General features: G+C 43.9%; 1 protein-coding gene across 5 annotated transcripts in view; it reads right to left on the minus strand.

Moving 5' to 3' along the window:
• htt (huntingtin) overlaps positions 1-15223 on the minus strand; it is a 222177-nt gene that overhangs the window by 188576 nt on the left and 18378 nt on the right. For all 5 annotated transcript variants that reach the window (XM_078215138.1, XM_078215136.1, XM_078215139.1 and 2 more), the window contains exons 2-6: positions 12691-12774; positions 8261-8381; positions 5227-5286; positions 4002-4081; positions 2879-3017 (exon numbers count right to left, since the gene is read on the minus strand). In XM_078215138.1, the coding sequence (XP_078071264.1) occupies positions 2879-3017; positions 4002-4081; positions 5227-5286; positions 8261-8381; positions 12691-12774 (484 nt within the window). The remainder of the gene's footprint in view (positions 1-2878; positions 3018-4001; positions 4082-5226; positions 5287-8260; positions 8382-12690; positions 12775-15223) is intronic.

Here is a 15223-nt window from a genome sequence, read left to right on the forward strand (position 1 = left end):
TTAATACTCTATACAAGGGCAACCATTTGTTGTCACTTACATCACATTATGCATTCAATCTCTGGAAGCTGTGGAGTTTCACATCAATGGCAATTTATAAAATCTGTTCATAGAATCATACAGTGCAGAAAAGGCCCTTTGGCCCATTAAGTCTGCACCAACAATCAGGCAAAGTGCTTCCTGATTTTATGATTATGCCCTAGTTCTGCATTCCGCTACCCTCTCTCTATCTACCCTATCAAATCTCTATCACTTTAAACATCTCCATTAGATCAACCCTCAACCATCTAAATATATGTCAATACAAGGTAGATTTATCATACAATCACACAAAACAGAAGGGGGCCATTCAGGCTCCTTGTGCCTGTGCCAGTCTTGTCATTGTAATTTAACATTTAACCCAGGTATTCTCCTGAATCTGAAATGCACTGGGCATTGATGAGGCCATATCTGGTGTACTTGGTCTCCTTACCCAAGAAGGGATAACTTAACCCTAAAGGAAGCACATCAAAGGCTTACTAGACTAGCTCCTGACAACAGGGGACTGGCTGAGGAGGAGAGATTGAGCAAGCTAGGCAAATATATAAAGTTCTTCAGGAGCTTGATAAAATGCTGAGAAAAAGTTTCCCCTGGCTGGGTACTTAAGAACACAAAGCCATGGTCTCAGAACATATTGAGTGACCACAAAACTGTTGGATTGTTGTAACAATCCAACCAGTTCACTAATGTCCTTTGGGAAAGAAAACCTGTTATCCTTACCCAGTCTGCTCTGTATAGGACTCCAATCTTATACCAACATGGTTGACTCTTTTAACTACTCTGCGTTATATTAAACGCGACACGGTTTAAGGCAGAGGCCCACCATCATCTTCTCAGGTCAACTAAGATTTGGCAACAGATGCCCGTCTTGCCAATGATGCCTATATCCAGCAAATGAATGTGCCAGCATAAACATCATTCCAAAAGTCTATTAAAAGCTGTATGTGCTATAAAATAATAGTGGATTGAGTTCGCAAACTAGCCTTGAGATTTAGGTGACACCAACAAATTGCTCGAGCTTCAAGGACCAATGGCTAAGCAATTTTGTTAAGCTATTTGAAAAGCTCATATAGCAATACACAGCTGGAACTACATTCTCCAGATATTTACAATGCATCGGTCAAGCAATACCAGCAATTCTCAGCATCAGTCCAAGAGAAATACAAGCAATAGAGTGCAGGTAGGACTGGCCCGAAGTGAGAAGAAGAGGAGTCAAGATTACAGGCAAACTTTAGTCTCTTTATGAATGTGGAACTTTACAGAGCTGTTATGTTTCAAAAGGTCACTTTAAATTTAAAGTGAAACAGAATGTTCTGAAAGGAGGACAGTGATCATAATAAACCTCTGTCCGGAAACAGGTTGACCTGATGGGAAAAGAAGCCCAAACCTACTGAAAGGGATCAAAGACAGAAGGACATGGCAGGGGTGGGGAGAACAGCAACTGCTATGAAGTAGCAACCAACCAGGCTGCTGGGTTCTCTGTTCTAAGAGTACAGAACAGACAGGACATTTGGGGATTTAAGGAACAGGGAATCACTGTGGTGGGCCTTGCTGGCGGCAATCTGTTTTGAAACACTTGGGTTGAACAAAACCATTTTCAAAAGGACACCGGAATATCTAACCTGGTGTTGCAGGAGGAGTGAGCCAACTAGAAATGACAGTAATTTCAGATTTAAGCTTTAATGCTACATACCTGTCACAAGTATGGTGTAAAATCAATTATGCTTTATAAGGCATATTTCAGTTGCGTTAGTTAGGTAATGTGAAAGCATCTTTCCTTTAGTTTGGTGCGTTAGGTGCCTGTTAAATAATGTTTGGTTGTTACAGTAAAAGCGTTAACATGTGAAATCTTTGGTAATTTTCTTGGTGACTGGGAAATTCATTTTTTTTAAAAACATTATTGATTTCTACAGGTATCGTAACAGTCTAAAAGGGCGGTGGTTGCAGGAATAAAGGGGCTAGGTAGTGAAATCTGGTGAGGAAACTAGCACTGGCAAATAGAAGCAAACCATTTGGCTCTCTTGTGCTGTGCCCATGCTAATTCCTCCACCATGTCTTATTTAACGTAATTGCATTTCTTTGCTTGCCCCATTATCCAGTAATATTCTTCAAGTATTTTTATTCATTGATGGGATCAGAGGGTCATTGCAAATCCAGCACCCCTTCCAAACTGCTCTCGAGAAAATGGCAGCGAGCCACCTTCTTGAGCCTCTAAAGTTTATTCAGCACAATGCTGTTAAGGAGAGAATTCCAGGAAATGGACCCAGCGATGGAACACTGACTATAGAAATGCGTCTGCCTTGGAAGGGAACTTGCACCTGGTGGTCTTCCCCTGCATCTGCTGCCAAAGGAAGGCTTGGTAATTTGCTGCAGTGCATCTTGTATATGGTGGGCAGTGAAGCCACTGTGTGCTGGTGGTGGGGAGAGTGAATATTTAAGATGGTGGATGGGGTGCTGATCAAGTAAGCTGCTTTATCCTGGATAGTGTCGCACGTCTCAAGGGTAGTTGGAGCTGCATGCATTCAGGCAAAGAGAGTGTTCCATCACACTGTTGTCTTGTACCTTGCAGATGGTGGGCAAGTTTTGGAAAGTTAAAGTGAGTTATTTGCCGCAGAATACGTAGCTGACCTATGTATGCAACCGCAACATTTATACGGCTGGTGCAGTTAGGTTTCTGGTCACACGTCTTAAATGTTATGGTTGACTCAATCCCATTTTTGGTAAAACATTGTCTATCCACCATTGTCCCTTTAAGTAGCGTTTTCCCAAACCTTCGTAGCAAAGAACTAAACAAAGTAGCATCTCCACAGCAAAGCACTAAAGGGCTGAATAAAAGTACCTTGACTTCACTGTCATTTGCAAAGTTGCCCAGAGCCATCATGATCTTTGGCACAGCAGCAGCCAGCGTCTCCTGCACAGATTCTTCCGATCGCTTGCTGATGCGAGCCAGACAGGGAAGTAGGTTTACAAGGTATGGTCTAGATGGGAAGATGTGGGGGGAAAAAAAAACAATTTTACCCCACTGACGACAGAAGGACGGACCAAGGAATAAGTCTAATATCTCCGGTTTAAATTTCCAGCTGAAGGATATTACAAAATATGATTAATTTACACAGTTTTCAAAAAAATTCATAACATTCAGCATTAAGAATTTATAGTGCGTCTTCAGCAAGATGATTTGCAATAGAAAACATCTGCACTGGGAATTGCCAAATGGCTTGGCAAATTTGGTTTCATCATTAAACCCACTGCCTGACACAGACACCGTGGCAGCTTGGCACGTTTGGAAACATAGGGAAATAAGAGTGTTTGACTTTGTAACTTGCCCAGTCCCAATCCCAGCAGTCTTGCGGCAGTGGGTGTTGAAAGACCAGGAACCTTATCGCAAGATTGCGAAGGTGCGGAAAGGGAAGAGAGCAAAGTACAAAGTGAGGAATCTCGCTTTAGCCGTACCCTTGGCAACAAGCAACGAAGATGTTCTGCCTCTTTGTTGCTTTCAGCTGCAGAATGCTCATGGATCTGAAGGATTAACAATGAACGTATAGGATAAAATACCCTCAAATTGCACACAGGCCTGAAGTTATGATCTTAATCATTGTAGTCACGGCTTGAACAATTTTGTATTACACAGCAGATACTGCAAACATTATTAGACTTGACAAGCTAGCTTGGAGTAGATGCTGAGTGTAAATGGGTGTTAAATTTACAGGCATAACTGAAGATCATGAATCCCAAGGTATCAAATGATATTTAAAAAATCAGCTCCCACGCTAACAAACCTCGGTAACGTGTTCAACCTATGGAGCAATTGCCTCGCACTACATAAACTAAACATTTTAAAAACAGCCAAATTAAGACTGATTTGAATGGAAAGAGTCCTGGGTAATGTAAATCTGAGACAGCTTTCCAGCTTGAAGACAGCAGAAAATTACCAGACAAGACATATGTGATATACAACTGACCTGCACTTCTGTGGACGAACAAGGTGAGCCAGCTCAGCGAATCTCCAGAGTGCAGCCCGTAAACTCCTTGATGGGCCATTCTGTGAAATTGAGGGGGAAAGAACAGTTGCTCAAGCAGCGCTTCATACCTTACAGAAAGTAACTTCACTATGCATCTCCCAAATCAGAGACCTCAGCCAACAAAAAACAGCAGCTTCGGGTGCCTAGAGAAGGCCATTATCGCCTAGTTTCCCTTCATTCACAAACCATCTTGATGTGATGCATATCATTTTTTTCATCATGGCTGAGTTAAAACCCTGGAAGTCCCCACCAAACACCAACGTGGGAGCACTTTCGCCACACAGACTGCAGCAGTTCTAGGAGGTGGTTCACCACCACCTTCTCAGGGGAACTAGGGATAGGCATGCATCAGGTGTGGCTTAGTTAGTAGCAGCCTTGCCCTTGGCTCAAAAGATTGTGGGTTCAAGTCCCACTGCAGAGATTTGAGCACAAAAATCTAGACCGACATTCTAGCGCAGTACTAAGGAACTGGCTGCACTGACAGAGGCATCATCTTTCGGGTGAGACGCTAAAACAGAAATCCAGTCTGCCTTTTCATGTGGACTTAAGAGATTCCATGACACTATTTTGAAGAAGTTCTTCCCGGTTTCCTGGACAACACAATCTCTAAACCGACATTACTGAAACAGATCAACTTTTTTCTCCTTATCGCGTTGCCATTCAGGGGAGTTTGCTGTGCACAAACTGGTTGCTGCTTTTCCATCAGTGTTACAACAATGGATACACTGTGGAGAGAGAATAGAACCAATGCTTCAAGTCTGGGTGACCCATTGTCAGAACTCTGACGAAGGGTCATCCAGGCTCGAAGCTTTGGCTCTATTCTCTCTCCGCAGATGCTGCCAGACCTGCTGAGATTTTCCAGCATTTTCCGTTTTTGTTTCAGATTCCAACATCCACAGTATTTTGCTTTTATTTTATGCAAGACAATGTTGGTCAGCACGAAAAATCACTCTCCAATTTTCTAGTTGGTAATTAAAAAGCAGATGTTCAATTTTTTTTAAAACGATGATGCATCCAACCCAAGTAGCTATCTGTGAAGCCTGGTTTAAAAATATCCCACAGATATCCCACATAATTACAGTAAATTCACCAAACAAAAGCTTTGTTATGTATAATTACTTCTTAGAAACGTTTATTGAAAACCTTTCTCGGATCGCTTACCAACCTTTTTAATTTCTTTATACAGTTCTAGTTGTAACCGAGGCAGATTTGAGTCAGTTAGGGCCTGTTAAAACAAAAAAGGAACATGAACGGCTTAGGTATATATTTTAAGCATTTTCATTTAGCATCACTTCACAGCCTAAAACTGCAAGATGTGATGATGCCGGTGTTGGACTGGGGTGGGCACAGTAAGAAGTCTCACTACACTGTGTTAAAAGTCCAATGGGTTCATTTGGAATCACGAGTTTTCGGAGCGCTGTTCCTTCATCTCACCTGACAAAGGAGCAGCGCTCCTTGTTGTGAGACTTCTTACTAAAACTGCAAGCAGCACAAATTTCATCATATTAGCAGATGACTGCTCCAATGGAACTGTATTTTTCCAAATACAGTTGCAAACAGGTTAAAGAGATCAAGGTCCCGAAGCAGAATTTTTCGTTCTCTTTGCTTCTCCTCCTCTTCCCAGCATCCTCACTGCATTGAAATGAGACCTCTTGCTCAATCTCCAACTCATTTCTTCATCCCAGAATTTCCTCAGTCCTGCCACGATTTCCCTGCCACGATCCTCAGCTTTTTACAAACACCAGGTTTGGCATCACAATTGTGTGATTATTATTTAATTTTCTCATTCATTCTTCCCATACTCATGATGTCTTCGATAGGCCGCCTTGACCATTCATTCAGATTCTCAATTTCAGGCATCATTGTCCTGGATGATAGCCACTGCAACATGTGTCACAGATATAAAACAATCCACAGCTTGCTACTTTTGTACAACGTATAGGTTGTGGAAGCAAACCGTTCAGTTTTAAATTAAATCAGAAAACTGATTTAAATAGAATAACAGAATACCCATGGTGCAGGAGGCCATTCGGGCCATCGTGTCTGCACCGGCTCTCCAACAGAGCATCCCACCCAGGGCCTATGTGTAATTCCACATATTTCCATGGCTAATCCATCAAACCTACACATCCTGGGAGACTAAGGGGCAATTTAGCATGGCCAATGCACCTAACCTGCACATTTTTGGACTGTGGGAGGAAACAGGAGCACCCGGAGGAAACCCACGCAAGCACAGGGACGACGTGCAAACTCCACACAGAATTGTGCAGAACCATCCAAACTACTGGCTTTCATATTTTAGTACTCAAGTGATTTAAACAGCATAAGAGCACCAAAACATGAGTGATTTGTGAAAACCTTGGCCAGCAAACCAACATTCTGCGATTATACTTCCTTTCTTCTGGCCACTTTTGATGGGAATTGCAGCTTAGTTCAGGGATGACCAATGTTCCGGAGTAGGATGGGGGTAGGTATCTAAACCAGTGAGCATGTCACAAGGTTATGCTGAAATTCAAGTCCTCGTGGACAGAAAAACGAAACATACACAAAGGCAAGCAAGGCCAAATACATGAAAGAGTGAAACAAAATTACACACCCACCCACCCCCCTGTTTTCACCCTATCTTTTCCTGTGGGAGCACGAACACACGGTAGGGATAGTGAAATCAAAATTACAGAAAGAGGGAGCGAGCGAGGGGGGTTGAACTGTTGTGATAACGAAAAGGTGCCAATGAATCAAAATGTTTCGTCACTGTTTGGCCTCAGTCACAATAGCTATAAAAGCAGTTTGACAATGAGTGGTTTCAACAGCACACCATCAACATCCTACAACGAGTCCTCTGATTTCTGCAAGCTAACCATTTCCTTACATTCTCTTCCCTCTACATTCCCCTATACCCCCACACGCACATATTTTTCATCTCCTTACAAGAAAATGAGTCTCACTCGAGTCTTTTCATGGTGACAGTTTAGCTGAGTGGACAAATTAATGATTTAAGAACATAAGAACTAGGAGCAGGAGTGGGCCATCTAGCCCCTCGAGCCTGCCCCGCCATTCAATAAGATCATGGCTGATCTGAAGTGGATCAGTTCCACTTACCCGCCTGATCCCCATAACCCCTAATTCCCTTACCAATCAGGAATCCATCTATCCGTGATTTAAACATATTCAACGAGGTAGCCTCCACCACTTCACTGGGCAGAGAATTCCAGAGATTCACCACCCTCTGAGAGAAGTTCCTCCTCAACTCTGTCCTAAACTGACCCCCTTTATTTTGAGGCTGTGCCCTCTAGTTCTAGCTTCCTTTCTAAGTGGAAAGAATCTCTCCACCTCTAGCCTATCCAGCCCCTTCATTATCTTATAGGTCTCTGTAAGATCCCCCCTCAGCCTTCTAAATTCCAACGAGTACAAACCCAATCTGCTCAGTCTCTCCTCATAATCAACACCCCTCATCTCCGGTATCAACCTGGTGAACCTTCTCTGCACTCCCTCCAAGGCCAATATATCCTTCCGCAAATAAGGGGACCAATACTGCACACAGAATCATAGAATCCCTACAGTGCAGAAAGAGACCATTCAGCCCATCGAGCCTGCACCACCAACAATCCCACCCACAACTATCCCTGTAACCCCACACATATTTACCCTGCTAGTCCCCCTGATACTAAGGGGCAATTGAGCATGGCCAATCAACCTAACCAGCACATCTTTGTGGGGGAGGAAACCGGAGCACCCAGAGGAAACACACGCAGACACGGGGAGAACGTGCAGACTCCACACAGACAGTCATCCCAGGCTGGAATCGAACCAGGTCCCTGGCGCAGTAAGGCAGCAGCGCTAACCACTTTGCCACCGTGCCGCCCTATCCATGTAAAATGGGTCATCGCTCACTCTGGTTAGTCGAGCATCATTCTCAAGGCACAGATTCACATCACAATTCTCTTATCCATACCTGTGCACTTAAGGCTTAAAATCTCCACCACATTATATATCAAAACCTCCCACTCTTTTACCATTTTTGACCCAAAACAACCCTATTTTGCTTGCCCCCATCGTCAGTGAAGAGCAACTCTGATATCACACATGCATACACAACTTTACCTTCTGCAAGTACAGGAAACAAATCCCAATTCTCATTGAAGTCTCCCACTTGACATTTAGGATGCTGCACCAGCAGAGCAGTCAAAAAGCAAACTTACCTTAATAATTTTATTTAAACATTCATCTGCTACCATCCGAACATCGGACTCTGCGTCATCGCAACACAGCAGAAACATTTCCATTGCAATCCCCAACAACTTCTGAAATTCCGGTGAATTCCTGAAAAAAAAAATACAAGCAGGCAAAGTTAGGGGGAATAAAGTTGGTATTTGTCCCTATATTACATCTTATTTTTCCCGGCTTAGCTCTGCTTGTGGTATACACAAATAAAGATTTATAAAGCACACAGCAGCATTATCACAAAGCCATGTAATGAGATATCATTCAAGGCCAGGCTTGGACAGAGAGGTAAACTTTAAGCGTCTTCATAGAATCATATTATCCCTACAGTGCAGGAGGAGGCCATTCGGCCCATCGAGCCTATACAAAGAACAAGAACAAAGAACAATACAGCACAGAAACAGGCCCTTTGGCCCTCCAAGCCCGTGCCGCTCCCTGGTCCAAACTAGACCACTCTTTTGTATCCCTCCATTCCCACTCCGTTCATATGGCTATCTAGATAAGTCTTAAACGTTCCCAGTGTGTCCGCCTCCACCACCTTGCCTGGCAGCGCATTCCAGGCCCCCACCACCCTCTGTGTAAAATATGTCTTTCTGACATCTATGTTAAACCTCCCCCCCTTCACCTATGACCCCTCGTGAACGTCACCACCGACCCGGGGAAAAGCTTCCCACCGTTCACCCTATCTATGTCTTTCATAATTTTATACACCTCTATTAAGTCTCCCCTCATCCTCCGTCTTTCCAGGGAGAACAACCCCAGTTTACCAAATCTCTCCTCATAACTAAGCCCCTCCATACCAGGTAACATCCTGGTAAACCTCCTCTGTACTCTCTCCAAAGCCTCCACGTCCTTCTGGTAGTGTGGCGACCAGAACCGGACGCAGTATTCCAAATGCGGCCGAACCAACGTTCTATACATCTGCAACATCAGACCCCAACTTTTATACTCTATGCCCCGTCCTATAAAGGCAAGCATGCCAGAAGTTGCAGCGAGACATAGATAGAATGCAAGACTGGGCGGAGAAGTGGCAGATGGACTTCAACCCGGATAAGTGTGTGCTGATCCATTTTGGCAGATCCAATGGGATGAAGCAGCAATATAATATGAAGGGTACCATTCTTAGCAGTGTAGAGGATCAGAAGGACCTTGGGGTCCGGGTCCATAGGACTCTTAAATCGGCCTCGCAGGTGGAGGATGCGGTCAAGAAGGCGTACGGCGTACTGGCCTTCATTAATCGAGGGATTGAGTTTAGGAGTCGGGAGATAATGCTGCAGCTTTATAGGACCCTGGTTAGACCCCACTTGGAGTACTGCGCGCAGTTCTGGTCACCTCATTACAGGAAAGATGTTGAAGCCATTGAAAGGGTGCAGAGGAGATTTACAAGGATGTTGCCTGGATTGGGGGGCATGCCTTATGAGGATAGGTTGAGGGAGCTTGGTCTCTTCTCCCTGGAGAGACGAAGGATGAGAGGTGACCTGATAGAGGTTTACAAGATGTTGAGAGGTCTGGATAGGGTAGACTCTCAGAGGCTATTTCCAAGGGCTGAAATGGTTGCTACGAGAGGACACAGGTTTAAGGTGCTGGGGGGTAGGTACAGAGGAGATGTCAGGGGTAAGTTTTTCACTCAGAGGGTGGTGGGTGAGTGGAATCGGCTGACGTCGGTGGTGGTGGAGGCAAACTCGTTGGGGTCTTTTAAGAGACTTCTGGATGAGTACATGGGATTTAATGGGATTGAGGGCTATAGATAGGCCTAGAGGTGGGGATGTGATCGGCGCAACCTGTGGGCCGAAGGGCCTGTTTGTGCTGTGGCTTTCTATGTTCTATGTTCTATGCCATATGCCTTCTTCACCACCTTCTCCACCTGTGACGTCACCTTCAAGGATCTGTGGACTTGTACACCCAGGTCCCTCTGCGTATCTACACCCTTTATGGTTCTGCCATTTATCGTATAGCTCCTCCCTACATTATTTCTACCAAAATGCATCACTTCGCATTTATCAGGATTGAACTCCATCTGCCATTTCTTTGCCCAAATTTCCAGCCTATCTATATCCTTCTGTAGCTTCTGACAATGCTCCTCACTATCTGTAAGTCCTGCCAATTTTGTGTCGTCCGCAAACTTACTGATCACCCCAGTTACACCTTCTTCCAGATCGTTTATATAAATCACAAACAGCAGAGGTCCCAATACAGAGCCCTGCGGAACACCACTAGTCACAGGCCTCCAGCCGGAAAAAGATCCTTCCACTACCACCCTCTGTCTTCTGTGACCAAGCCAGTTCTCCACCCATCTAGCCACCTCCCCCTTTATCCCATGAGATCCAACCTTTTGCACCAGCCTACCATGAGGGACTTTGTCAAACGCTTTACTAAAGTCCATATAGACGACATCCACGGCCCTTCCCTCGTCAACCATTCCAGTCACGACCACAATCCCACACAGGCCCTATTCCCATAACCACACATACTGCTAATCTCCTGACACCAGGGGCAATTTAGCATAGCCAATCAACCTAACCCACACATCTTTGGACTGTGGGAGGAAACCAGAGTACTCAGAGGAAACCCATGCAGACATGAAGTGTGCAGACTCCACACAGGCAGTGACCCGAGGCCAGAATTGAACCCGGGTCCCTGGCACTGTGAGGCAGTAGTGCTAAGCACTGAGCCACCATGCCGCCCCGTTATAGGGGGAAAACGGAGAAGTAGAGAGGCAGAAGGGAATCCCAGAGTCTCGGGTCTGGGCAGCTGAAGGCACTGCTGCCAATGGTGGAACAGAGCAAATTGGGGATGCGCAAGAGGTCAGAATTGGAAGAATGCACAGTCCTCTTCAGGATTGCAGGGCTGGCAGAGGTTACAGGGATAAGGGAGGATGCAGCCGTGGAAGGATTAGAAAACAAAGATCAGAATGTTAGTGTTGAGGCTTTGCCAAATGTAGGTAAATAAGCAAATAAGGTAAATTCTCTTGCGATCCTGCTCAGACCATGCTGGTTTTGTACACGCATGCAGCATATTATTGCACTGCTAAAATATAGCTCTCTTTAATTTGACATTCCCTGAAGATCATAAGCTGTAATTGTTGTCTTCTCAGCACCATCTCACACTTTGTGTAATGAAATTCATTTGCCAATTAAACACTAATTCTACAACTTCATTAGTATCTTTGTGCAATTGATCACAATCCTCCTCTACATTAATCATACCTCTCAATTTAAATGTCATCTGCAAATTTGTAAATTTGAGTCCAGAGACCAAATCTACTATAAATAGCAAAGTGATCTCAGCGCCAATCCTTACGAAACACCACTTCCCACCCTTTGCCAGTCTGAGTAGCCACCCTTAGCTACTACTCTGTTTTCTGTTTTGTAGCCAACTTAATATTCATTCTGCTATCTCCAGCCTGACTCCACATGCTCAGGCCTTAGTCATGAGTCCACCCCTACAATACCTCATTGAAGACCTTTTGAAAATCCAAATACATTGCCTACTATAGTAGTACCCTTCTCTACTCTTTTGTTATTTCTTCAAACATTGGTCAGGGATGACCTTCCCTTTTGAAATATGTGCTGACTATTCTTTACTATATTTTCAATATCTAGAAGTTCTTTTGTTATGTGATTAGAGATGTAATAGATATGAAACTACCTGGCTTGAAGTTCCCTGGACTTTATTCTATCACCATTTTTAAATATAGGGATAACATTAGTTGCTGCCAACTCTCTGGCACTACTCCCTTAGAGTCTTCACTATTTCTACACTATGTCCATTTGGAAATAGCATCCATCCTCTCCGTTTGGTTGCCTCATCAATTATCTCCTCTCATTTCTGTCTTCAATGTCTTTAGATTTTTTGATCTCTTCTAATTATGCCGCAGCAACATTGTTGGTCTCCAGGGTAAACGCAAAAGCTAACTAATTATTCATTATGTCATTATCTGAGTTTATCCCTTGATGGCCAGATCACTATACTGACTTTCCTTTTATTTGTGTCAGTAGAATAATAATTCATTTTTATGTTTTTTGTTGATTACTTTCCTACATTGGCTTGGCTTCTTAATTTTTTTAAACTTCTTCCCGAACCTCTGCATTCCCTATTGCCATCCTTTCAGTTTACTATATATTGACTATGTATTTAGCGTAAACCTTTGTCTTGGCTTTCAATTTTTTTCCCCCATCACTCTGCTCATCTGCGTCGCATTATTGACTATTTTGTTCTTTTTGTAAGAAAACTCCTAAACTCTTCTGGATGCAGCAGAACCAGAGATTTATTCCCAGGTTCACACAAGAATGTGGAAACAATATCGATGAGTGTTAAGTGGGTCATTTTCAAAATCATGGGTCATTTCAAATGCAGAGTAACCCAGGAGCAAAAAAATTCAACAAATATTAAAATGCAATTAATTTACCTCAGAGACTGTGCAACTATGTTTTCACATATGGTCAGGCAGTGAGTTACACGGTCTTTTTTGGTTGTGGCAGATTCTTTCTTCCTGGAGAAAACAGACAAACAAGAACAGCAATTAGTACACGCGTGTTCTGAGAGGGACAGAGCTGCATGAGCATCTTTCAGCAATAGCACTTCAAAGAAAATCACTTTCCCCCACAGTATTGCTCATCAGATCATGGAATGGTCCATGTCAGGAGGCCATTTGGCCGATAGAGTCTGTGCCACCTCTTTGAAAGAACAATAGCAATCAATCCCATTCCCCCCATACTTCCCCTGTGAGTGGAGGCTTCATTTCCCTTTAACTACTTATCCATTTCCCTTTGCTTGAAAAGCTTCCCAACTTTCCGCTTTATGCTTTTTATATTTATTTACTCTGATTACTGACTTGTTGATCAGAGGGCCATCAGGCTGTGCAATGCTGCAGTTGGTGACTGAAGCTGAGACTATGATTTTTTAATGAGAAATGGGCGTCACTGGCTAGGCCAACATTTTTATTCCCCTCCCATATTGCCCTTGAGAAGATGGTGGTGAACAGTCTTCCATGTATTGCATGTAAGTCACAGTGCCACCAGGAAAGGAATTCCAGGATTTTGACCCAGTGACAGTGAAGGAACGCCGATATAGTTCCACAACAAGATGGCGAGTAACTTGGAGGGAAACATCTAGGTCACCATTCCCTTGTTCTTCAAGGTGGGAGAGGTCGTGGGTTTGGAAGGTGCTGTCAAAGGAGATTTGCTGCAGTGAGTTGCAACGCATCTTGTAGATGGTGCACACTGCTATCACTGTGGAAGGAGTGAGTGCTGAAAGTGGTGGATGGAATGCCGATCAAGCGGGCTGCTTTGTCCTGGATGATGTCGAGCTTCTTGAGTGTTGTTGGAGCTGCACGCATCCACGCAAGTGGGGAATATTCCATCACACTCCTGACTTGGGCGTTGTAGATGGTGGACAGGCTTTGGGGAGTCAGGAGGTGATCAAAATCTACATGCTGGCAAGTGGTCAAAGGTAAAAGTGATAAAGGGATAAGCGAACAGACCACACCCAGGGGATTAAAGACTGCTGTTGCTGAGCTTGTAGAGAATACACACCAATAGGTACCGGTCAGCTGATCCGATTGCTCCCATGTTGCAATTCGACACACACACACACACACACATTGACCAGTGCCACTCAACGCATGCATGCACTCTCTCTCTCTCTCGAAATACAACCAGCATCAAATCAAGCCAATCCATACTACAGGAAGGATACTGAGTCTTTACAGAGGATGCAGGATGGAATTACAAATAACAAAATAACATAGGAAACAACAGCGATTACGGGCTGATATGATAGAATGAAATGAGAAGATGGAACAGTGCAAATATTCCCACAAGTACATAAAATTAGAATCATAGAATCTCTACAGTGCAGAAGGAGACCTTCTGGCCCACCACGTCTGCACTGACTCTCCAACAGAGCATCCCACCCAGGCCCTATCCCTGTAAGCCCACGCATTTACCCCGCTAATCCCCCCAACCTACACAAAATTGGACTGTGGGAGGAAACTGGAGCACCCGGAGGAAACCCACGCAGTCACAGGAAGAATGTGCAAATTCCACATAGACAATCACCCAAGGCTGGAATTGAACCCGTGACCACGGCGCTCTGAGGCAGAGGGACATAACCTTAAAATTAGAGTTAGGTCATTCAAGAGTAAAATCAAGAAACACTTCTTCATACAATGGGTGCCACTCACCTCTGATGAGACAGGGGGACAATTTCAAAACTGACAGACTGTTATAGAGCTTATTAAGGATTACTGAACCAAGCTGAGTAAATGAAGTGCAGATACATATCGACCACGATCTAATTGATTATGGTGACAGTAGATTAGCAATAATGTTATTTGCCAAGTAATCCAGAGGCCCAGTCTAATGTTCCGGAGACACAAGTTCAAATCCCACCATAGATCTGATAGGCTGATATTAGTAGTCGGAAAAATGCTAGAATCTATAATAAAAGATGGGATAACTGTACATTTAGAAAATAATGGCAGGATTGGAGAGAAAACATGGATTTATGAAGGGGAAGTCATATTTGACAAACCTTTTGGGAGCTTTTTGAGGACATTACCAGATAAGGGGGAAACCAGCAGATGTGGTGTATTTGGATTTTCAGAAGCTTTTCAATAAGGTTCCACACAAGAGGCGAAGATGAAAAATTAAGGCACAGGATTGAGGGGTAATAGCATCATAGAAACTAGGAGTAGGCCATTCAGCCCTTCGAGCCTGCTCTGCCATTGCATTTTGATCATGGCTGATCATAGAATTCAATATTCGGTTCCCCCTTCGTCCCATAGCCCTTGATCCCTTTAGTCCCTAGAGCATTGTTGGTCCTTAAGAGGCCCTACTCTCTCTCTCTAGTTACTCTTTTGCCGATTATGTATTTATAGAAGCTCTTTGGATTCTCCTTTGCCTCATCTGCCAAAGCAATCTTTTTGCCCTCCTGATTTC

This window comes from Mustelus asterias, chromosome 6, assembly GCF_964213995.1.
Source record: "Mustelus asterias chromosome 6, sMusAst1.hap1.1, whole genome shotgun sequence".
In the NCBI taxonomy this organism is placed as follows: domain Eukaryota; kingdom Metazoa; phylum Chordata; class Chondrichthyes; order Carcharhiniformes; family Triakidae; genus Mustelus; species Mustelus asterias.